This window comes from Colletes latitarsis, chromosome 10 (genome assembly GCF_051014445.1).
Source record: "Colletes latitarsis isolate SP2378_abdomen chromosome 10, iyColLati1, whole genome shotgun sequence".
In the NCBI taxonomy this organism is placed as follows: domain Eukaryota; kingdom Metazoa; phylum Arthropoda; class Insecta; order Hymenoptera; family Colletidae; genus Colletes; species Colletes latitarsis.
Genome location: NC_135143.1, coordinates 12,959,218 through 12,982,867, shown reverse-complemented (window position 1 = coordinate 12,982,867; position 23,650 = coordinate 12,959,218). Strand labels below are relative to the sequence as shown.

The 23,650-nt window shown below is 35.4% G+C and overlaps 5 protein-coding genes across 18 annotated transcripts in view; 3 read left to right on the top strand and 2 right to left on the bottom strand.

The window, feature by feature from the left end:
- Positions 1 to 2: 2 nt before the first annotated feature.
- Positions 3 to 6,053, bottom strand: LOC143346958 (nardilysin). Of its 4 annotated transcripts, XM_076775692.1 has the most exons (16): positions 5,808 to 6,053; positions 5,465 to 5,624; positions 5,175 to 5,401; positions 4,982 to 5,070; positions 4,503 to 4,681; positions 4,291 to 4,404; positions 3,999 to 4,194; positions 3,670 to 3,875; positions 3,424 to 3,594; positions 2,818 to 3,161; positions 2,130 to 2,630; positions 1,881 to 2,031; positions 1,683 to 1,816; positions 1,236 to 1,614; positions 624 to 1,137; positions 3 to 465 (listed from the first exon to the last, which is right to left on the bottom strand). In XM_076775692.1, the coding sequence occupies exons 2-16, from the start codon at positions 5,582 to 5,584 to the stop codon at positions 305 to 307; spliced, it is 3,486 nt and encodes a 1,161-aa protein (XP_076631807.1). In that variant the 5' UTR covers positions 5,585 to 5,624; positions 5,808 to 6,053; the 3' UTR covers positions 3 to 304. The 4 variants fall into 4 exon arrangements, with proteins under 4 accessions (XP_076631807.1, XP_076631808.1, XP_076631806.1 ...); XM_076775693.1 differs by having other exon boundaries at positions 5,175 to 5,411; positions 5,465 to 6,052; XM_076775691.1 differs by having other exon boundaries at positions 5,175 to 5,624; positions 5,808 to 6,052.
- A 4,611-nt stretch (positions 6,054 to 10,664) lies between these two features.
- On the top strand, positions 10,665 to 12,986 carry LOC143346462 (uncharacterized). 2 transcript variants are annotated; one of them, XM_076774574.1, is made up of 4 exons: positions 10,665 to 10,841; positions 11,070 to 11,733; positions 11,805 to 11,935; positions 12,005 to 12,986. In XM_076774574.1, the coding sequence occupies exons 1-4, from the start codon at positions 10,807 to 10,809 to the stop codon at positions 12,456 to 12,458; spliced, it is 1,284 nt and encodes a 427-aa protein (XP_076630689.1). In that variant the 5' UTR covers positions 10,665 to 10,806; the 3' UTR covers positions 12,459 to 12,986. The 2 variants fall into 2 exon arrangements, with proteins under 2 accessions (XP_076630689.1, XP_076630690.1); XM_076774575.1 differs by having other exon boundaries at positions 10,666 to 10,841; positions 11,262 to 11,733.
- Positions 12,791 to 21,327, bottom strand: Tho2 (THO complex subunit 2-like protein). Of its 4 annotated transcripts, XR_013080425.1 has the most exons (29): positions 21,131 to 21,326; positions 20,941 to 20,984; positions 20,543 to 20,634; positions 20,302 to 20,415; positions 20,084 to 20,199; positions 19,875 to 20,005; positions 19,395 to 19,774; positions 19,138 to 19,316; positions 18,450 to 19,042; positions 18,060 to 18,294; positions 17,736 to 17,853; positions 17,512 to 17,674; positions 17,244 to 17,425; positions 16,886 to 17,170; positions 16,697 to 16,809; positions 15,994 to 16,189; positions 15,769 to 15,897; positions 15,577 to 15,705; positions 15,069 to 15,326; positions 14,854 to 15,005; positions 14,642 to 14,771; positions 14,451 to 14,556; positions 14,250 to 14,284; positions 14,067 to 14,180; positions 13,900 to 13,960; positions 13,767 to 13,828; positions 13,217 to 13,289; positions 13,074 to 13,138; positions 12,903 to 12,970 (listed from the first exon to the last, which is right to left on the bottom strand). XR_013080425.1 is itself a non-coding variant. In XM_076774570.1 (28 exons), exons 1-28 carry the CDS (start codon positions 21,193 to 21,195, stop codon positions 12,940 to 12,942), a joined length of 4,278 nt encoding a protein of 1,425 aa, XP_076630685.1. In that variant the 5' UTR covers positions 21,196 to 21,327; the 3' UTR covers positions 12,791 to 12,939. The 4 variants fall into 4 exon arrangements, 3 of the variants coding, with proteins under 3 accessions (XP_076630685.1, XP_076630687.1, XP_076630688.1); XM_076774570.1 differs by lacking the exon at positions 13,217 to 13,289 and having other exon boundaries at positions 12,791 to 12,970; positions 21,131 to 21,327; XM_076774572.1 differs by lacking the exon at positions 13,217 to 13,289 and having other exon boundaries at positions 12,791 to 12,970; positions 14,067 to 14,177.
- Positions 21,328 to 21,922: 595 nt separating this feature from the next.
- On the top strand, positions 21,923 to 22,977 carry Rpl31 (ribosomal protein L31). 2 transcript variants are annotated; one of them, XM_076774073.1, is made up of 3 exons: positions 21,923 to 22,049; positions 22,440 to 22,666; positions 22,795 to 22,977. In XM_076774073.1, the coding sequence occupies exons 2-3, from the start codon at positions 22,446 to 22,448 to the stop codon at positions 22,943 to 22,945; spliced, it is 372 nt and encodes a 123-aa protein (XP_076630188.1). In that variant the 5' UTR covers positions 21,923 to 22,049; positions 22,440 to 22,445; the 3' UTR covers positions 22,946 to 22,977. The 2 variants fall into 2 exon arrangements, with proteins under 2 accessions (XP_076630188.1, XP_076630189.1); XM_076774074.1 differs by having other exon boundaries at positions 21,980 to 22,049; positions 22,443 to 22,666.
- A 338-nt stretch (positions 22,978 to 23,315) lies between these two features.
- Positions 23,316 to 23,650, top strand: part of LOC143346680 (protein phosphatase 1 regulatory subunit 14B) — a 126,157-nt gene continuing 125,822 nt past the window's right edge. For 4 of the 6 annotated variants that reach the window (XR_013080489.1, XM_076775014.1, XM_076775017.1 and 1 more), the window contains exon 1: positions 23,316 to 23,495. The gene's annotated coding sequence lies outside the window, so the exon portion shown is untranslated. Of the gene's footprint in view, positions 23,642 to 23,650 lie in introns of all 6 variants that reach the window. The other 2 variants (XM_076775016.1, XM_076775015.1) reach the window with 1 other exon arrangement.

The following is a 23,650-nucleotide window of genomic DNA, read 5'->3' as shown; positions in this document are numbered from 1 at the left end:
TAATTATTTGTGTTATTTATTGATCCTTTTTTATTTGTTTGTTCAGTGGTCGCAAGAATGAAAATTTGTGCAATTGAGATGAACGTTCTCAGAAAACTTTGAAACAACGTACAGTACTGGTCGTAAGTATTAGAACACTTGGCCCTTATAAGGATTAATGGTGGAAAAAATAATGTAAAAAGATCGCAGATGATTGAGTGAATGATTCGCAAAGTTTGTAGCATTTTTAATATTTTTTTCAATTTTGTAGTTCGCTAGTCAAAGTCGTCAAATACATTTACCAATTTCATAGAAGAATTTAGTATCATAAAGTGGTGCGGGTGACAGGATAGGTATACAGACGCTTTTTGTATTCTTCTATATTGGTAATGTAATGCGCCAGGCACGTGTCATTTTGGCATTCCGTGGTGGGTATATAAATCAACGGATACTTGACGTTTCCTGCTTTCTTTACCTTCGAGTCAGCTGGAAAGAAAGTAAACAGTAAAATTGTAGTGTAAATCATACTCTTAATTCGATGATATTAATGGTGGGATTAAGATCAATATGGTTCGTTTTACTAGAGTGATCATATCACTATAACGTATACTCGCACGACGTTATAAAAAAATTAGTATGCTCACGATCTATTCTGTCCGCTTGCAACTTGGCGTCCTCGTTGTTTTCTTTGTCGATCGATTTAGGCGTTCCGTCCACGTGCACGCTCAATTTCCTCAAGTTGCTTCCGTTCATCGTGTGAGCAGTCATCCACTCTCTAAGCTCGTCGATCTTGATAGACTCTATTGTGATCAATTCGTTCTCGATCCTATCGAACATGTAATCGCCCGTCGTGATTTCTACCCAGTTTCTGCTGTGCTCTTCCCTCAAATGTATGGGGCCATATAGCTTCTGTCTTATCAATGTTTCCTGTATAGCTTTCAAATCTTTTTCCGAGGTCTCCTCCAGGATCTTATTGAATGCTTTTAAAAACTCTTCAATCCTGCTGTCCACGTGCTCCGTAGAGTATTTGTCTGCTTGGGTAAAAACTGTGATGGAATAACCAAGGATATTGAAAGTGTTGTTCATAACGCAAAACACGTCGTAACCGAGTTGCTCTTGCGTCCTCAGGCGATTGAAAAGGGGTTCCTCCATGATCATCTAAAGAGTAATCGGCACAAATTTGTTAATTAGGTTATTAGAGGGTTTAATTTGAAGGAATGAATAGGATTCTCCGTGTTAGGGCGTATTATACATACGGTCAGAAGCTCAATCATAACCGACAATCTAACAGATGCGACATCAGCTTGATAGTAGTTCACCACAACAGAGTTTGTATCAGTTTCATTGAAGTTCCTTATTTTACAGTAGTGTATTCCCAAAGGTACTTGATTGACTCTGATATGCGGCATAGTATTGGGTAATAATGGACCACATTTCAGCGCTTTCATGCAGTCGCGTACATTCTCGATGACGTCCTCCTTCGTCTTGTTACCTTGCGCTAAACATTGAATGTAAATGTGATCGGTAAAGCTTTTGACGAAATTTTGAAATTCGTCGAACTCGACGTCGCTGATGGCGCCGTGCCTGTAGGTGATGGGCTGATGACCCAGCAATAGAATGGACAACTTCACGTCTCTGAAATAACCAAGAATATTTCAAAATATTTCTGAACCATTCCGTGGACCGTACGAATCATTACGTACTGAACTAGCTTCTTAGGCTTCGAGAATGTATTGTAATAGCTTTTAACGTGTTCCTTTCTCAAAACGTCGAAAAATTCTTTCGTTACGAGCGTCGGACAGGCTGCTATACATGTTGCAATAGTATTCAATAAAAGCTGAAAATCAGACAGTTAATTGAACGTAACAAACAAATAGAACGTCAGCATTTAGTATTTTTACCGATAATTTCTGATTAAATCCGTACACTTTGAGCACGATACCCCTATCGCTCGAGTGGATCTCATAATTCAGCTCAGCAGTCGTAGCTGGGTACAATTCTTCTACCAACAACTGTTGCAATATCGTAACGAATAAATCAATTAAGGCCGCGCTAAAAGTCGAATAAAAAGACCACGAATATTTGTATTCGTTATTCGAAATTATCAAACCCAATAAGAAATGTTTGCTATTTTTTTTTTTACGATTTACCTCTTAGTCGAATGGATAGCCATGGGTGTTATGATGTAAAAACTCATGTAGCACTCGGGTAAACGGAATTTAGGATCGGGTCGATACCAGACTTCGGATATATCATCCGTGTAGATTTTTGTGGGATATTTCGGAACGTCTGGCGGTATAGTAATTAAATTGAAATCATCCGTGAGGAAAACGTTCGGTAATGGTAAATAAAATTCAGGCAGAGGTTCGATGGTTCTCCAGCACTCTATCCACGCTTGTGGTATTTCCGTATCCGTGTATTTGATTTGGAACCACGGCTCAATTTTATCGAACTCTTCGTCGTTGAACTTCTTGTCGAAAATGATTATGTTCACATCGTCGGGGGTCAAGTAGTTCAAACACGCCCGTATAATGTCCGGATTGTACTCCATGTACAACTTGTTACTAATGATGTAATCGCAAGGAGGGGAATAATGCATGTTCTCGCACAATTCTTCCACATATTCTGCTGGTGGCTCTTCATCAATAAATCTAGGAACAATGCGTCTCTTTCACGTTAAATATTCTCCAACACAATTCTTTCAGTGTCGTGAAATTTTGGTTTACTAATAAATAGTGACTAATCTGACTTATCACGAAGTGTAATATATTATAGTCAACATATTTTAATTGCTATTTATTTTACTATCTTATGAAATATCTCTTAAATTCTATCCACCTGAAAGCCGTATCTGCGATCTGTTTAATCTCGTCGTAAATTCGCTGCTGCGGTCCCTCTTTGCGCATTAAGTTGATGAACGAGAATATAGCGTTCAGGACATCCGACAAATGCTTGAATCCTTGCTCGGTTAGAGTCAACGACAAACTGAACAACGCATACATAGAGCTGTGTTCGAACCCACTCTCGCTGTTACCGCTGTTAATGTCCAGACACCACATCTTATCCCTTAAATAACTAATCAACGAACCCTTTCCCTCGTGCCCTATAATCCACGAAACGTACTGATGCGATTTGCTTTTGTACAAATCGTGCATGGATGGCATCGACCATGTTAATTCAACCTACAAAACAAAGTAAGGAAAACCGTATGCTACCGATCCTCTAAATCAGCGATTCGTAATCATTATTGTAGGAATGTTTTGCAAGATCTCTGATAAACTTTCGTTTCTTATAGCTTAAACAGTTCTTATATTGCATACTTCGAAATAATACAATTTTTGCTCGGGTCAATAAGCGCTTATGGAAGTTGGAAATTAATTTTAAATAAATTACTAGGAGACACGAGTTTGTTTTTAGCAAAAAAAAAGAAATAGATAAACATACTTTGCAGATGTCTTTTACTGGCTTAATTTTATAGATTCTTCGAAATCTCGGCGTGTCGAAGGAATTCGCACCCTTGAACACTGAAAAGTCATCTGGTGGCAAACCATTGTTTGGAACGTTCGAGAAACATTCCGTGACGTAATTTTCCAACACGTCCAATGGAAATTTAGCCTACGGAAAATCGGAATTTGTAATCCCTTCAATCAAAATCGAAGCTCTAGATGTGAACGGCAGCATGATACTCACTTGAATGGCAAGCTTCATTCTGTGAGCACTATAGTGACGCTCCCTAAATTTATGTAGCTCCGCGTAAAGCTTTTCGTCCGTCACATTGTCACGCAACGTTATCAGGTTGCCCCAACTGAATTTCGTTACCGGATGATTCGATCGTGCGAAACTACAAAACAATTGCTCTTTTCTATTAATATCGGAGGGTAAGGCCATCTGAAATTCTGCATACATAATTTAATATTATTGTGCATCGTCGCTTAAGCCGAATTTACACCTTTTCGCTCACAAAGTGGAAAAGTGTAAATTCAGCTTTTAAAATAAGTGAACAACGTATCGATACGTACCGCTTTCTACGGCTTCTCGTTCTCTCGTTATGGCATCTTTCTTCATTAGGGGTTCAATAAAAAATTGAGCAAAACGATCGAGAGCGGGTAACAGATGCTTCTTTTGTATCTCAAAGTAAAACGTTGTGTATTCGCATTCGGTGGACGCGTTTAACGAACCGCCTCTTTTACTAATAAATGCATCGATGTCATTTTCCTGCAAATTCATTGTTCGTTACACGATGAAAGACAATGGCTACGCGTAGTATCGATGATCGAGTTTCTCTCGGTTGTATTAGCCTGACATCGATACCTGAGGATATTTTGCAGATCCCATAAAAACCATGTGCTCCAGAAAATGCGCCAGACCTGGAATTTCTGGTGGATCGCTGAAGCTTCCTACACCCACGCATAAACCACATGCTGCCTGTGTAAGAAATATGCGTAGCAGCACTCTAAGAATATTAACAACATATATATTTAACATCAGTTAAACATTGAGTCATATATTTCAACAGAAGATACCATTTTTTCTTCTCTTCTCAACCGTTTAGGGCGGGTGGACGACTTCTCCGCGTCTTTCGTATCATCCTCTCCATCGTCATCATCATCATCATCGTCGTCGTCGTCATCATCGTCGTCATCATCATCCTCCTCGCCGCTTTCATCGTCCGCTTCACTCCCGGTTTCTTCATCATCTTCATCTACGTTAACGTTATTAGCAATTATTTATACTTTCACGGGTTACCCAAGAAGCTATAATATAGTCGCTCGATAAAATTAAAAATGATCAGAGCGACGGGAAAATTGGTTAGAATCATTAGATTGGTGCTTGTGCCACCAATTACCAGACACCCAGTACGATAGATTAAATATTATTAAATATTTTACATTATTAAGGCAGCATACAAACTTATTATTTGTATGCAACTATTAAATGTTTTTAGTAGCAGCCAATGCATCAACTCTAAGATCATTTCTATTGCAACCGATTTTCTTTTCACCTTTATCTTCGTTGTCACTTTCTTGAGCACCAGCTGAATGCATATCAGAGATCAGCAGACAAGTCAAGCCATTTTCCAACTTGATCACCCTAGACACACGCAAAGAACAGAATTTAAAGTAAAATGCAAAGCAATGAATGATAGGTAGTACCAAAATTTTTACCAAAAACATGTATATGTTGTTTTTTTTTACCTGTATTCTTTCTTGTCGTTTTCCGATTTAACAGGTGTCTCTAAATAAGTAACATTGCCACGTGATTTCTCTGAGACGTCAGGTGACACTTCTAGTCGATTTTCGGTTTGCATTTTGTCACTAAACACGGAGCCAGCACTATTGAGGCTATGTTCTGCAGAGGTGGTCACGTTTTTTATCAGATTTATCGACCCTTGATTTGATTTCAGTTTCTTCTCGAGCGGACTCTGAAGGGGCCTTTTTGGCATTATCGTCAACATAGACAGTTGTCTAATCTTGTATTGGTATACCTTGTCAACAAGATTAATGATAGGCCTTGGACGAAATGTGATGTTTTCTTTCTTGGACGTGCGATAAAGCGTGGACGACGTCGAGGATCCTATTCTTATTCTAAAATGCGTTCGCAGCATAAAATTCACGTCCCTTTGTTTCGACGTCTTCTATGTTCACCTGATCGAAAGAGTTTCGTAAGACAGGAGATCTATTACTTTAGTTTAAGTTTTAATTTATGTTTAAGACAGTAATGTTGTCTACAAGTCGCAAACTTGGTTAAAACTAAATTTAAATTATATTTCCATGGCTTCGATTTTGTGAAACGGTACTCTGAAACGTGACAATTTAATAAGTACATACTGTTACTCGACTATTGCGCGAAGATGGTCGAGAAGGTAGATATTTGAGACTCGACGGTCGAATGTTTTCTTTCCAGCTATTATGTGAATATAGTGTAATGCAGGCACGTTAAACTCATTTTAATCACAGCCTAAATTTACACTTTGTTATATGTACATTCGCACGCTCCGGTTTACGCAAAAGTAATAACAATAATGTACATCAAGGGTCATTGATTCTCGCTATCTAAGAGAAAGTCATCGGCTCCAACTAGAGATGGCGTGAACTGCTACTTTTAAATCACTCGTCATTCGATCACGTTCATTCCCAACCATGGTGATTTTTCACAGTGATTAGTAATTCTTCGTGATCGCTTTTGATTGGTAGGGAGCGTTCTTTTCACTTTTCACGAATTACATATGTCCTTAGACTGTATATGTATTATATTATAATATAGTCTAAAAGCAATGTTAACATAATTTTCTTATTAGAAGAAAGAAAAGGAAACATTGAAAGTGATAAATCACTATTAGTGATTTTGTACGCCATTTCTAGTTCCAACACCGATTCAGAGATGCCAGATTCAGCACTCGGTGCACTATTCGCACATGCCAGATCACGCGAACGTGAGCTCGTGGAGTTTCGGAAGGTCAATAAAGGCAGACTGACCATGCTCTCTTTCTCGATTCTCCGAAGCTACCTGAAATAATTTCGGACTACCTCGTGGGAGTCGAGAGAGCCACCCAAGTTTGTCGTGGAATAGTCCGTTATTTTCAACGGCAGATGGCGCTTATTTTTCGACCTCAAACCCTCTGGTGCTAAAACGCCCAAGTTTGTCGTGGAATAGTTCGCATCGTCCACGCTAGATGGATTTCTCGACAAACTTGGACGTTTTAGCACCAGAGGGTTTGAGGTTGAGAAATAAACGCCATCTATCGTTGAAAATAACGAACTATTCCACGACAAACTTGGGCGTTTTAGCACCAGAGGGTTTGAGGTCTAAAAACGAACGCCATCTATCGTTGAAAATAATGAACTATTCCACGACAAATTCGGGAGTTTTGCCATCCGGATTTCCAAAGTGCCCGGAACATTTCCAAAATGCTGGTGGCTTTGCGAAGAGGTGGCATGTATCTTATAGCTAAGAGAATAATGGGGAGAGGAAAAGAAAGGTAAAAATAATGAGAACACATAGAATTCTTTGAAATTATATCATTTATTGCCATAGATTTACATTATACAAAGCTTTAATACATATATATCATGTCGATAGTTGTCAACAAGGGTAGCAGTGGTCAGCAGAAGCCAGCAGAGGCCAGCAGAGGCCAGCAGAGGCCAACAGAGGCCAACGGAAGCTGGCAGAAGAATCAGCTCTTGAACAGCTAAAGTCCGTCCTCGCAGCGTATAACTTCGAATCTCGAGTACCCAGGCATTTTTATGTTTCGAGTTATATGTATAGGCACATACATATAAGCAAAGTCTATAATAAAAGAAAAATTTACACGTAAATACATGTTTCAAGACCCCTTGATCATGTTTTAACTATTGAAAAAAAGAAATTATTTTCATTATTCCTATGAATAAGCATATGTATAAATATGTATGTTATTATTACGATTGAGTATAAACAGCTGATTAAATTTATATTCAATATGTGAACAATAGACTTTGCCCATGTTCATGTTCAAAGGAACCAGAGTTGTTCGTTCTGATCGCTGTCTGCGAAAAATCTTTGCAAACCAGAATTCTCGATCCTGAATGGAACGAGTAATTATTTTTCTTATTCAGTAACGCAGAGTAACCGAGTTCAGTAAGAGATATTCAATCTCGGAGTCGCCACAGACCTCGAAGGGTCGACAAAGACAAAATGTCATATGCCCTCTTTCTGGATTCACCGAAGCTGCCCAAAGTAAGTTCGAACCGTCTCGTGGGAGTCGAGAGAGAAAGACTCACACTTCCCTTCTCGCTCTTGAATAACTAATATCCGACCTCCCGTCAACAGGTCTCCACTGGCCTCTGCTGACCGCTTCTGACCACTCCTGGAATTTCTGACAACGTATAACGATTACGACTGGCTACTGTTAGTCTCTCCCAGCCTCTGCTGACCGCTGCTGACCACTCCTGGAATTTCTGACAACGTATAACGATTACTACTGACTTCTGCCTGCCTCCGCTGGACTCTGCTGACCGCTACTGACCACTCCTGTTACTTCTGACAACGTATAACGATTATGACTGGCTACTGTTAGCCCCTTCCAGCCTCTGCTGGCTCCTGCTGACCACCGCTTATATTTCTGACAACGTATAACGATTACTACTGACATCTGCCAGCCTCCGCTGGCCTCTGCTGACCGCTGCTGACCACTCCTGTTACTTCTGACAACGTATAACGATTACGACTGGCTACTGCCTGCCCCTGCTGGACTCTGCTGACCACAGCTGACCACACCTGATGCTTCCGACAACGTCTAACGATTACTACTTGTTACTGCTTGCCCCTGCTGGACTCTACTTGCCTCTGCATGCCTCTGCTGGCCTTCGTTGGCCTTTGCTGACCGCTGCTGACCGCTGCTGATCACCGCTTATATTTCTGGCAACGTACAACGATTACTACTGGCTACTGCCACCCTCTGCTGACCTCTGCCAGCATCTCCCGACCTAAGCTGGCCTCTGCCAACATCTCCCGACGTCGGCTGACCATCGCTGACCACTGCTAACCGTTGCTGACAACTTGTCACATGATATAATATAATATAATATGTTTATATGTATTAAAGTTTTGTATAATGTAAATCTATGACAATAAATGATATAATTTCAAAGTATTCAATGTGTTCTCATCATTTTTTACCGTCCTTTTCCTTTCCAAATCATTCTCTTACCTATAAGATGCGTACCACCTTCTTCGCAAGTTCACCAGCATTTTAGAAATGTTCCGGGAACTTTGGAAATCCGAATTTGACCTTGACCTTGGCCCAGTTTCGAAAGTGGGTCAAGGCCATTCGAATCTTAGAAAAATTTCGGGCACTTTGGAAATCCGGATGGCCTTGACCCAATTTCGAAAGTAGGTCAAGGCCATCGAATCTTAGAAAAATTCCGGGCGCTTTGAGAATCCGGATTTGGCCTTGACCCAATTTCGAAAGTAGTTCAAGGCCATCGAATCTCAGAAAAATTTCGGCCACTTTGAGAATCCAGATTTGGCCTTGACCCAATTTCGAAAGTAGGTCAAGGCCATCGAATCTTAGAAAAATTCCGAGCGCTTTGAGAAACCAGATTTGGCCTTGACCCAATTTCGAAAGTAGGTCAAGGCCATCGAATCTTAGAAAAATTCCGGGCGCTTTGGGAATCAGGATTTGGCCTTGACCCAGTTTCGAAAGTGGGTCAAGGTCACCGGCATTTCAGAAAACGCTCCGGGCACTTTGGAATTCCAATTTTAAGTAGAGAAACGATTCCTTATAACTAAGTGAATAATGGGGAGAGGAAAAGAAAGGTAAAAGTGATGAGAAAACATAGAATTCTTTGAAATTATATCATTTATTGTCATAGATTTACATTATACAAAGTTTTAATACATATAAACATATTATATTATATTACATCGTGTCACAATTTGTCAGCGATGGTCATCGATGGTCAGCTGATGTCGGGAGATGTTGGCAGAGGTCAGCAGAGGGTGGCAGTAGCCAGTAGTAATCGTTGTACGTTGCCAGAAATATAAACGGTAGTCAGCAGTGGTCAGCAGCGGTCAGCAGAGGCCAGCTTAGGCCAGGGGACGCTGGCAGAGGTTAACAGAGGAAGGCAGGAGTCGTAGTAATCGTCGTACGTTGCCAGAAATATAAGCGGTGGTCAGCAGAGGCCAGCAGTGGCAAGCAGAGATCAGCAGGGGCGAATAGTAGCAAGTAGTAAGCGTTATATGTTGTCGGAAGCATCAGAGGTGGTCAGCAGCGGTCAGCAGAGACGAGCAGAGGCATGCAGTGGCAAGCAGAGATCAGCAGGGGCGAACAGTAGCATGTAGTAATTGTTATACGATGTCAGAAGCATCAGAGGTGGTCAGCAGCGGTCAGCAGAGGCCAGCAAAGGCATGCACAGGCAAGCAGAAACCTGCAAAAGCAAGCAGAGACTTGTAGGGGCATGCAGTAGTAAGTATTAATCGTTATACATTATCAGAAATACCTGCAGTGGTCAGTAGCGTTCGGCAGAGGCCAGGAAAGTTCAGCAGAGACAAGCACACGCTGACAGAGATCAGCAAAGACCAACAGAGGTTAGCAGAAGTCAGTAGTAATCGTTATAGATTGTCAGAAATATAAGCGATGGTCAGCAGAGTCCAGGAGAGGCAAGCAGTAATCAGGAGCAGTCAGTAACAGTCGCTGTATGGTGTAAAAAGTTGTCGGGAGTTCTGTACTTTTGTCAGCACTGGTCATCAGAGGTCATCAGAGGCAAATAGAAACCAGGAGTAATTTGCAGAGTTCAGTAATGAACTCTAGGAAAGGCAAGTAAAAATACCTGGGCAGTCGAGATTCCGAATCGTATGCCGTTGACGTGAGATCGGACTTCAGTTGTTCAAGAGCGAGAAGGCAAATGTGAGCCTTTCTCTCTCGACTCCCACGAGGAGGTCCGAGATTACTTCGGACAGCTTCGGAATAATCGAAAAAGAGGGCATGTGCCAGTTTGCCTTTGTCGACTTTCCGAAACTCTACGAGCTCACGTACGCGTGATCTGGTATGTGTGAGTAGGGCACCGGGTGCTGAATCTGGCATCTCTGGTCTGCTTTCCCTACCACTCCCATTAGACGCTAAGGAAGTTCGTCGTTACTAGTGTCGCCGTCGATGCACTCAATTATGCCAAATCTGGCCACACTGGTCGGTTGGTACTATGCATATCGATAATCAAATCAACATTTCGATATCTCATACGAGATTTAAATTTTGTGTACACAACTAAACTTGTGTTGAAAAGAAACGGTTTAATCAATTATAATTATATTTGTAATTTAAGGTTGTAGCTAATTATTTGATGTGATATGGATCAAGAATATTATTCGTCTATGTATAAATGGTAAGCATGTTTATATGAAACATACTAGATAGATTAAGAAGAAATTGAAGGTTAAGTTCTATTAACGATCGATAGAATTTGTATTATAAGTATTTAATCTGAACTTGATTTAAAATTTGTTAACGTTATTATTAAAGTTCCTGCCCTTTAATTGTCACGTAGGTCATAAATTATATTAGACTAGGATAATTATCACTCAGTTAAAAGTAATTGTTGTATTGTTCAAAGGTTCGAAAAATGTGGAGTGATATCAAACATAAGAACGCATCTTCGTCAAAATTTAATAAACGCATTAAAAAATAAAGATCTTATATTGAAAAGCGATGGTCCCAAATCTGCAAAACAATACATTTATGATTTATTAATAGCAGAGTATTTATTTAATCATAATTATGCTTATACCTTGTCTGTATTTGCCAGTGAAGCACCATTGTTAATAAACTTTACGAATAAAATAATTCAAAAGTCTAATGGGAATGAAAATGATAATAAAGGGAAATTAGAAAATGATTATATATTACATGCATTGGAAACATTGGGTATTAATCCTCATGATGCTAAAGGTCAATATGTTATATCACAGTACACTAAAAATGATATGCCATTACTCTTATGCATACTCAAGTGCATAACTATGTTCTCCTATAATATGCATAATAGTGTACCAATAAAAGAGAAAGTAATTTTGTGTAATGAGTCCACACAAACTCAATTTTCTTGGCAATCTCATAGCTTGCAAGTAGAAAAATTAATTGCCCTAAAAAGAAAAATATCTATGCATAAGCAAATAGTAGATGATAAGCTACGTAAGCGAGAAATTATATTAAAAGAACAAGCAGTGCTTATTGAACGGCAACTTGATGTATTAAATACAAAATTGCAACAAGTTCAGGTATCTTAAACTTTGATTCTATTATTAATAAGTATTCCAAAATAGCTAATAAGAAATAAAATGTATTTTAGAATGTTGTACGTTCAATAAGCTTGAAAGAACAACAGTTAAAGCAAAAATCTCAGAACAGTGAAAAACAAATTTTACAGAAAGAAATGGAATTGGCATTAAAAGAAAGGTTATTATTACAGGAAGAAAATAGGTAACTGTCTATGATAACTTACATGTTATTCAGTTGAATTTCTATGTAATTACCTATTACAATTTATAGACTGCAGAGGGAACAAAATGACTGCAAAAAGTTGGAAGAAGACTTAAAAAAATTACGGGAAGAAGAAGAAACAAAAAAAATATCTACAAGTCGCAATTTAAGAAATATAGATATACAAACGGACTTTGTAATCGATTTATTGCAAGAAGACAAGATCAAGATGCTTATTAGAGAAAAGGAAGAATTAACTACTCTTATAGAAGATCAACAATTAAAAATAGAACAAATAACCCAACGTGCTCTCCAGTTATGTAGACAAATAGAAGGAATACGTGCGTTAAAGTCCACTAGCGTAGACGCTCCAGCGCAGACTGTAAATACAAATACAATCATCAGTGAAAGTAGTTCAACAGAAGATATTCTTCAGGATGCAAAATTAAGACTTAAACGCCTGGAGGAAGAAAGTTTGAGAGCAGATCAATATTATTATAATTTTATTAATAATTCGCCTTAATGTTACTCCTCATAGTAAGTTAATAGCTGTAAAGTAAGAATTAGCAAGGCATCATGTATGTATAAGAATAATTTGCATACTGCAACAGTATCATTTATATTGAATTATATAATATAACGCATATAATAATTAGATAGAAATACGAATATAAATGTTTTTCCCGGTTTTTGGAGTACATATTACATGGTAAGTACAATGAATGAACAATCAGGTATGAAATTTGTGACAATGTCTTTATTGCAATCACTAATTTCTATTTATTATAAACTATATAAAATCTCAATTATATGTACAAATTTAAGACTGAATTGAATGTGTACCAAAGAGTTTTTGTTACCTACTTTATTTTATAAAATTGGACGTTAATATAATATACAAATTATTCTCTATTTTTCTTTATTATTTGAATTCTACCTTAATTACATGCAACACCAAACGTAGTATATAAAATGTTAAGTCAATTCTTTTCCATTGTTGTACATCATCTTCGTTTTGGATCCGAACTCCGCCTAGTGTTCAATGATTAAGGATTATACATTTTTCGTTTAAATTATGATAATTTTACTAGTACAAATTAAATAAAATTTATATTCAATACGTATTAAAAAAGGATATTGTTTATCTCGACTTTCACGGCCTTCCCGTTCATGAGTACGTTCCTTTGTGTAGGGTGACTTTTCCTGAAAATATATTCTCATATGAATCTTCTGAATGCCATGTTTTCCTGCAATTGACGTTTGGGTACTTGATAGTATCACCTATTTTTTCTGGTCTTTGCTATTGTCTCCCATTTCGTCTTTTCAATGTACTCGAAGCGGACGTCTTTATCAACTAAGGGGTCAAGGAATAGTGTTAGAAAAACGATTAAAAGTTAATTGATGTCAGAATGTTGGGATAAATAAAAAAAATGTGATGTAATAGGATTTAGAAAAAAAAGTGTAATATGTTACTGCGATGTGTGTTGAATATTCTTATTGAATAGAGACATTACACATGTTTCTTTTTTTCAATCCATAAGGATTTTGTAATATGCTATACCTTTTTGTGCTTCAAAATTACAGGGAGGACAACTAATGACCTACTTCCAATCGATTTTGCTATATGCGATGAAAGACAGCTATACGACTATCGAAAAAATCATTCAAATAACATCAAAGAAAGCTTAATGGAAATATGTTGCTAACGTATATAGCATATTATATAAAATTACTCTTATTTATTTGAATGAATATCGATCATTTATAAAAAAACAATTTTTTATAGTTTTTTTACTATAAGTAGTAAAAATTTCAATTTAAAACTACCAACCTTGTTATAGTGATGTTTTTCTCTGTGTTCCGGAATATCACCGTTTTGGTGTGCTCCTTTTGCTAAAAATAGTTTTTATTGTTTATAGAATAAAATTCTTTCAAATTCATAATACTGAAGTAAACGTATATACCTCTTTCATCATCTTTTCTTCTTTTTTGTTCAGTTGTGATAGCTGATTCATCTGCCCTATCCTGTTTTAATACGAATATTGTATACATGTATATACTAAATGAAACGAATTTATCGTTTAATAATATTATATTACTAAACTTTATACATTGTAAATACAAAACATACCCTCTTCCGTCCCAATTTCTTTTCTTTACGTAGTTCTTTTTGTTCATCCCTTATTTTGCCCTTACTCGAACGTTCTTTTTTGTCTAAACTGCCTTCTGTGCGTCTACCTTCCTGCTAATGACAAAAGAACGGCTTACAACAAAGCAGATAAAAAATAAATCAACAGAGTGCAATGGTACTCACCTTTTGTATGTTTTCAACTTTTCTTCTTTTTGCATCTGAAATTAAATATTATCAGTAACGCAATGTACGATAAACAACATAAATTAACATATGCATGTTCTGGCGATATTTTTTAAATAAGCAATTATCTTTCCTAAAAATACTGTAAGAAAGCTCCAATACACTTTGTCTCAATTACATTTTCAATATTTTAATACAAACCTCTATCAGATCCATCTTGAGTTGGTCCGGAACTAGCACTACTATTTGATACACTAGAAAGATCTCGATCTAAATTGTCTACTCCAGTGCTATAGTAATGTTCTTCCTGTAATTTAGTTAATATTAGAATAATTAGAATAATTTAGTTATATAATGATTAATCTGATAATTTGCATAAAATGTTTAATTACTTTGTAATATTTTCTATCCTTTTTATCTATCGGATCATCTTCTTTAATTTCATCCTTTTTTATATGTTTGTCCTTCCCATCTGAACTTTCCTTATTTTCATCTTTCTTTCTGATTTTTTCAGAACTTTCGCTAGATTGACAAAAAAAAATGCTAGAGCACTTTCCAATAATATTACCCAGGTAGGAATTTAAATATCTATCACATGACTTACTGATGTAGTTGATTCGATGCGCTTCGTTTCTCTCGTTGATCTTTATTTTCTTTTTCCATTCGAGTGTCGCCGTTAGTAATTTCTTTATTCGATATTCCATCACTGACTTTTTCCGATGGATCGCTATTTGAAGTATCTAGCGTCTTTCCAGCCTACATAGAAAATGCATTGTTTTATAAATAAAACAAATATTATAATTATAATTGTATACAAACCTTGTCTCCTACATGATGAAAATCTGCTTCGCGAATCATATTTGGAGTTTTGGCTTTCAATTGGCCACTATACGACGTAGCCAGGACATGTAAATCTTGACGTTGTCCACGTTCTTCTTCTCTTACTTTTTCCACTTTTCGCTCAAGAATTTGTGACAGTTTAGCCAATACAGGGAAATGTGGCAATATTTTTATTAATATTATTAAAGAATTTCTTATTTGTACATAATCCTTGGAATCCAAACAAACTACTATAGCCTATAACATATAATCGTTTTAGTACTTTATGGCGCAATTTATTAATACTTTGGTAAATTGGTAATTTTAGCGCGCAATCTAAGACTGGCTGCTGAGAGCAATTTATGCAAATTTATAGCTGGTTGTCACCGGATTCTGACATTAAAATTCATCGAATATATTTATTTAGTAAAGTAGATTGAAAAATGACATAAAATATTACATAAACAAATGCGAAGGTATTAAGAGACATAATCCACATAACGAATACCTTAGTAATTTTGTAATGCCACTTGTGGCACACGTGTCTGTAGTTTTCAAATCCTACCATGTCGTTCGCTTCGGAAAATTGATTACTAACTCGGAACTTCGTCACGAATCCTGGATAATTACTACATTCCTATAATACGAGAACCATATAAAAACGTTTAGGCGTTTGAAATGCGATTAACGAGAATTATACCTTATCGAATATGGCTTTCTCAGAATGCCATCTCATTACTGTTTCAAGCATGGCGCATAAAAATCTCCCATAACGATTTGCTTCGTTCTCGGTACATGAGGTAACTGAATATGTTATATCACAGAAAAGCTGCAAGATTAAACACGATCAAGTAAGTAACTAATTAAGTAAGTAACTTAATTAATATTACTCGAGATGTTTTTTTTTTATATAGATAACACTCACTCTGTCGTAACAAAGAAGCGTTGAAAAATTTGCAGTCTTTAAAGAATGTATAGTGTGAACAAACTTAGCACAATACATGGCATCCACAGTGGTAAATGTACATCGAGGAAACAGGCACAATTGTAGGAATTGGGTTATCGTTTCATTTTTCGCTGATTTAGCGCTCCGGGATAAGAACCATGTATCTTTCTCTTGTCTGATAAATCGATATTTAATTTTGATTAATAAAATAATTAAAACTCATTTTAGTCTCAAACTTCCTATATTTATACTGGGTGTTCGGTCACCCCTGGGAAAAATTTTAATGGGGGATTCTAGAGGCTAAAATAAGACGAAAATCAAGAATACCAATTTGTTGATGGAGGCTTCGTTAAAAAATTATTAACGTTTAAAGTTCCGCCCGTATTGAATTTTTTTCTCGAAAATGCGCAAGATTTCGGGGGTATGTCTATTCACCAAAAATGATTGTAATTTGACCCCCACAACCGAAAATAATTTTTCCAGAATGATTTGAAATTTTTGAATTTAATTGTTAATAACTTTTTAACGATGCCTCCATCAACAAATTGGTATTCTTTAATTTCGTCTTATTTTGGCCTCTAGAATCCCCCATTAAAATTTTTCCCAGGAGTGACCGAACACCCTGTATAATGTTTCTGACAGTAAGCAAACTATTATTCCAATTATTATAATAAAATTTTACCTGAGATATGCAAACACTTTTTCAACGTGTTCTTCTTGTTTCTTCCTTTCGTCCTGTAATTTTTCGATTAACGTAGTATATCTTTCTTGTTCCTTTTTCCCTTTACTAACATTCTGTAAAAAATATATCAACTTAAAATTAATAATCTCCGAAGATGTTGCTTTGTCGTATGAAAACACATCAACGCACCATGTCTTTGGAATCGGCACTTTGCGCTGCAAGTTGCTTTAGTTTATTAATTTCACGCTGATAACTTTCCACAGGGACGTACAAATCATACATAGACAATGACCAAAATGTTACAAGAAATTGCGGCGAAATATCTTCCCATACTTTCAAGGGATGCAAGGGTCTAACGGATTGAGCAACGGGTGCCATAACCGCTTGTGCAGCTTCTGCATATTTCGCTTGTTTCATACTGGTTGACATTTTTTTGTAGTTCGGGTCAGCTTTACGTAGGGCATCATATTTAATCTGAAAGCATCCAATTTATTCTAATTCTCTAGGGTATAAACTCAAGTTTATCGGAAACATTGAAATTACTCACATTAATGGCATGTGCAAACATTGGTCTAGCAAGGAAAAATGCAACATCAGAATGTATATGATTGTCCTGAAGCATAGAGTGTATGGTTGGAAGTCTTTCAACGTATTCGTCCACAGTCATTGTCGAACCCAAGAAAGTTCCAAATTGAACTAACGTATCTTGACACTGATCATACAATTTCCCTATAATTTTACATTAAATTATATGTTTATGAACTTCCCCGCGAAATCACGCAGCAAATAACAAATTTAAAAAATGCGATATTTACCAACAAGTTTAAGATGAGATTTATCTGTCTCTCTGTACACAACACAATGTTTTTGTTGTGCCATTAATAGACATAGAGCTACAGCAAGATCATGTTCAGCAAGAGCTTCTTTTAATCGTTGAGACGATTTTTTTGTATTACGTACTTGACTGAAATAACCAGCCTAAAAAATACTTTAATAGTAAATATTTACCTATCAACTCAATTGGTTATTTACTATTTACCTCGTTTTTTAATAAATCTCCGCCTGCCATAGCGTCCAATTGATCTGAAGTCATTTCTTCAGCAGCTTCAATACCTGCCATTTTTTGTACTATTTCTTTCAATATTAATAAATCTAAGCTGAAAATAAAGATAAATAATAAAAGCTTCGTATGCTTCCTTTATACATTGTCTGAATTTTATCATAATTATTATGTAATATTAATATTGACTTTCTAAATGAGTATACTACATCAGACGGTTAATTGAGTAACATTTATGACAGTACTTGTTAAGTATAAGCAAAAGATATATATTAAAGTATTAGTCCCTCTTATACAATATACCTTTTTTGTGCTTTGAGTTGGTTAGCTACATATTGCAACAGACCAGTAAGTTCAATATTATATTTTTTGAATATAGCTCCACAGAATGAAGCAAGAGATTGAAGCCAAAGAGATATGCTGGTACCATCATGTTTAAATCTATCTCTATCAGCACCTGCTAAAGCTTCCACAAGACAATAACCAAGTACATCATACGAAATGTTTGTCAGATATTTTAGAGAATCTACGACAGGTCCTGTAATAAATCAAACAATTTTAAAGCTTAAAATACATGTCCGGAAAATTATAATAAATTGAATTACTACTTTTTATTCGCAATATCTTTTCAGGACATTGTGCCAGAGTAGCAGAGTTGATTAGTATAAGATCCATATAAGATTGTCAACATACCTATGAGATTATCGTACAATTGAATTTGTATAAGAACATAATCAAATAACACACCAGGCGACGAATGTGTTAGTTTGCCTATTGACCTTCCTACAGGTTTAATAGTTTCCTTGCTTACTCTTTTCATAATAGATTTAATCATCTTCTGTGCATCGGCTCTTTTCCGTAAAAGAGCAGCGTGCTGTAAAGGTGTATCGTTCTTCCAGCGAGCGTATAAACAATATCGATTTTGATACGGATAATATTTTAAAATGTTCCACAATTCTTCTGCAACGCAACAGTTGCAATCCATGAAAGACAATGAGGGTAACAATGCCACGTCGAGAATAGTCAGTACATCATAGTAAAGATTATTATTCTTGTCGACCGGTTGCTTGTTCGAATCTAACTGGCACTGTTTAATAGCCGCATGACATAATCTCATGATTTTGTACATTAAAACGGGATCATGGTGTAAATTGGGACCAAGAACTATGAGCATCGGTAACAACTGATCATGTATCTGTTCAAGGTTTTCTATCGGTTTTGGTGCAAGAGAGCTCTTTAACGGAGGTACTCTTCTGCCTTGTATTTTCGGCGATATGATACAATGCCTGAAATATAGTATAATAACAAAGTACCATAATTTAATCGTAACAACACATTTCATGCCCAAAATAAATAATAAATTACATCAAATTATACTTACTTGCGATAAACGGGTTCGATAAGGGATTGAATCATTTTGCAGAGTGCTAACGCAATAGGACGCTGATCGGTAAGACTGTGTTCTGGTAACCTACCAAATAAGTTTTGTGCTACCTCCCAAGCTCCTATTTCTAACAGTGCTTCGCATAATCCGAACTTTTGATTGCATATATATTTATCCTTTTAGAAAGGAAAGATGTAAATAAAAACTTCAATGGTACCGACATTAATTTAGAATGAAATTATACATTCGAGTACCTGTAGGTTTTCTTTTTCCTCTGGGACTTCTTCTTTGTCTTTAGTAGAAATTATGCTCAATTTACGGACATATTCTTTTGCTAGTTTCATAGCATGCTCATGTTCTTTAATAATAGTCCTATCATCTGGCACTAGCCATGGTAATATATCATCTAACTTAATGACACCGTGTTGTAACATAAGTGCAGTAACTTTTTGTAATGAAAACGGAGTGGCATTGACAGTACAACAATATTTAAATCCTAAAACTTCGCAGAGTACCTGCTGATCACTCATATATGAACGGATTAAAGGAATAAACAGTGCATCATCCTGAGGTCGATTTTCGAAAGTTTCTAATAGAATATCCAGTACTCTGTTAGGGTCTAAATTAAAATATCCTACAAGAATGATACACATGTAGTTCTGTATGCTATTCGAATTACACTATGAAATTAACAATAAATTATACCACAAGAAAATAACATTTTATACACATACCAATAAGAGATTTAACAATTTCTAGTATCGATGGAACTTCGTTTTCTGGACGTTCCTGATTCAATTCCACTATAAGTTTAGAATAGCCTTCGCTCTCCTCTCTGAATAAATTAAATTTCCGTTGTTTATAGCTGTAAAAAAAATATAAATTTTATTCAAATTCTAATTTATTCAAAATAAAATTATATTATTGGATAAAAAATACATACTACAATTTTGTTTTCACTTTGATAAACTTAGTTTGAAAACTCTTATTCTTTAATGTTCCAACATCTTGCAATGTATCGATTTCTAAACGTTCCTTCAATATCCTATCTGTTAGAAACTGTGCAAAAAGTATATGACATAAACAATTATGTCATTGTGAATTTTTTTAACAGACTGTAAACACTTCGATTGCATTTATTGTTATCTTATAAAATGATACCTTTTCTGCTTCTTTCACAATATAATAAAAGTTATTTCGTTCTTCGTTATGTGCTTCTGCATCTATCAGTGTAAATATATCTACAATTGCAGATGGTATTGCTCCATCAATATTCTGAAATAAATATATTTTGTACATTAAAGATCAGCCAGAAAATCTATATGGAATAAGTAGTTTTGTTATTCAGTTTTAAATCTATCTATTACAATAATATTTATAGTTCATAAATCATTGATCTTACCATCAGTTCACCTAATGTCTGAACTACATTGTCCCTTTTTATGTTCCCACGGATTCCATTCGATATTAATTCGTACAATCCTCTTCTCCATTCTAGAAGGAAAAAGAAATATCACACATAAATGTAAAAAACATTGTGTTTCCTATAACACATAAAATATTTAGATATTGTATTCAAAATAAGAAACATTTCACATTTTTAATATTTGTGTGCATTCCTTATTCAATGTCTAAACCAGAAATCTTACGAATTTAATATTATCAATTTCGCAAAATATAAAAAAGCATTGCTAACACTGGAGACACGGAAATAACAAGCTTTAATATATATAAAGCAGGTACACTAATGAAGCATATACCCAAGCTGGCAAGGTAAATCATAAAATTATAGAAATTCACCTGTAGTGTTGCCTTCCTTAAATTTGTGCTTGATTAACTTGAGGCTGCAAACAGTTGTTAATTGACAATTAACTCTTCAGAAGAGCGAGAAACAGGAGAGATAAGTTGCAACCATCAATTGCACAGAGTATGCAGTATCAATTCAATATTAATCGAACGCACTTCTGACGTTAACGCGTTAACCACTTACAAATCATTTTTCCCATGTTTATCCCATGCTTTCCATATTTCTGAATTCCACACTTTACCAGCCATTTTAATTCCATGAAAAGCTTTTTATGATTAATAACAATTGTATCAACATCACAGGTGATCACAGGTTAATAGACTCCATTTTCCACCATTGCAAGCGTCCTCGAAGCTATCGTAGCGCGATCTTCCTTATGTCATACACTATATCTAGGATGACATCTTTATTGTTAAAAACTTTTTACGCATTAACAACGCAATTCTTAGTGATAACATGTTTATTGTAAAAGCAATAGAAAAATCGCGTATGTGTAAAATTATATATACGAAAAAGAACCACATTAAATGAAATCGTGTGACAAAAGATTAGATCTCCAATAAATGCAAATTCAATAGAGAGTAATTATTCAAGAATGTGATAAATATTGTTAGTTCCTTTTAATGGCTCTATCGTTTACAATTTTGTAATAAAAGTACTGCCATTAGTTTATTAACTCTTTGTTGAATTTTACTTTTGGCTAGTAACACGGTAAACCAATGAAATCATATTGCAGTTCTATTAGTTCAATACTATAATATTTCCCATATATTTTATATTTATTTAAAAAACATTATTTTAACCGTATTAATTTATGGAAAATAGATGTATAGTTGCATAATAAAAATATTAAATGTAGAAATGTATGACTTGTGTAAATTGAAAAAATTATTTTGCGTCTGCTTTATATATGTATATATAATAATATTTTATATTTCTAAACGCGTAGCTACATAATATATTGCTAAGAATATTTGTGATTGTAAATATGTTCTATGGGCATTTTATACGTAAATATTATCAATGGGCTGTTGTACAAAAACGATGAGTTTAAGAACACTAGAAACTTTGGTTCTTTTGCGTTGAACCATACGTCGGAGAGGTAATGTCAAATTCGCATAAAACAGAATCGTGTAACATCTGGCTGTGAATTTAACAAAATAAATAAATTTTCATAGAATTACATTAATTAATAATTGTACAGTAATGCGATTTCAATATTATCATCCTAGAATATAAGATGTCTTACAAACACACACGAGTCGATCATTGTTTTGTTTACTATTGTAACTGCGAACCGATATAATTTAAGTTAATTAAACTAATCGAATGTTTTGCAATAACAATAAATTCTTTCATCTATTTTATGTATTTAACTTCTATCTTTGATTCCTTCGATTGTTTCAATGAATTTGTTTCTTAGTTTGCACTAAACGTTGTTTGGTTATGTCACGTTGTGGTAATAAGATCTTTTTTGTAATTTTGTCTTTAGTAGAAAATGGCCAAGTCTACAGAGAAAAAGGGAAAGAGTGCTATCAACGAAGTTGTGACTCGTGAGTACACAGTGAATCTCCACAAACGCCTGCATGGAGTTGGATTTAAAAAACGTGCTCCACGAGCAATAAAAGAAATTCGTAAGTTTGCTGAGAAACAAATGGGCACTCCAGATGTGAGGATTGATACCAGACTCAATAAACAACTTTGGTCCAAAGGAATTAGGTAAATATTATATATACAATTTAAGATAAAAAGGGTTCAAAGTTGTTTGAAACAAAATCAATCTTTGAATGTTTATTTTCACTATGTTGCAATGTTTTTCTGATCTAAGTAAATGTTGTATACTTCAGGAATGTACCATTCAGAGTTCGTGTACGATTGAGCAGAAGAAGGAACGACGACGAAGATTCTGCAAACAAATTGTATACCCTTGTTACGTACATACCAGTTGCTACTTTTAAAGGTCTCCAAACAGAGAATGTTGATGCGAGTCAAGATTGAATTATTTCTAAATAATAAATAGTTTTCATCAATTCTTGTATCTATAATTATTGCAACCCTTGACCTATTATTTAATTCGAAATTAATTACACATTGATAATTTGTAAAATATTAAATTACTTTGGTTCTACTAAAATTGTAAGATTGAACAATTAAGTATTGCTGTTCGCTAGAGCCTTTTAAAATTGAAATAAACTATTTCGTATTTTAATTGATTATAATTACATTTAAAAACTAAAAACTGGTATTTAAAAATAAAAGATTGTTTGATATGAATGACATGATATTGCGACTTATCGATTCTAACATCGATTGTACGTCTGTTTTCTAAATAATATGCAAGTTTCTCGCCTTGCAATGTCCCTAGCTTACCAGTATTATTATTTGTCAGGATCTAGGAAAATCATATGTGTATCATGGTAGTCATGGTTGGTGAAAAAACGCTATCATTGTCTGCTACCTTTAAGGAAGTTTATTATTCGTATGGATCCTGGCATTACGATAGTGTTACAGTTCGAATAGTATAAATTCTGAAATAAAGGCAGTGAGAGTAAGTAACATTAAGCGATCGCATAAACGCGTGCTAACTATATCGTTTTCAATTTGATTCGTGAATTACGAGTGGAGTCATAGACCTCATCTTTGTTTATACGTACGACAATGACGAGTTCCTAATCTTTTATTTAAACGCCAAGCGTAAGTTGA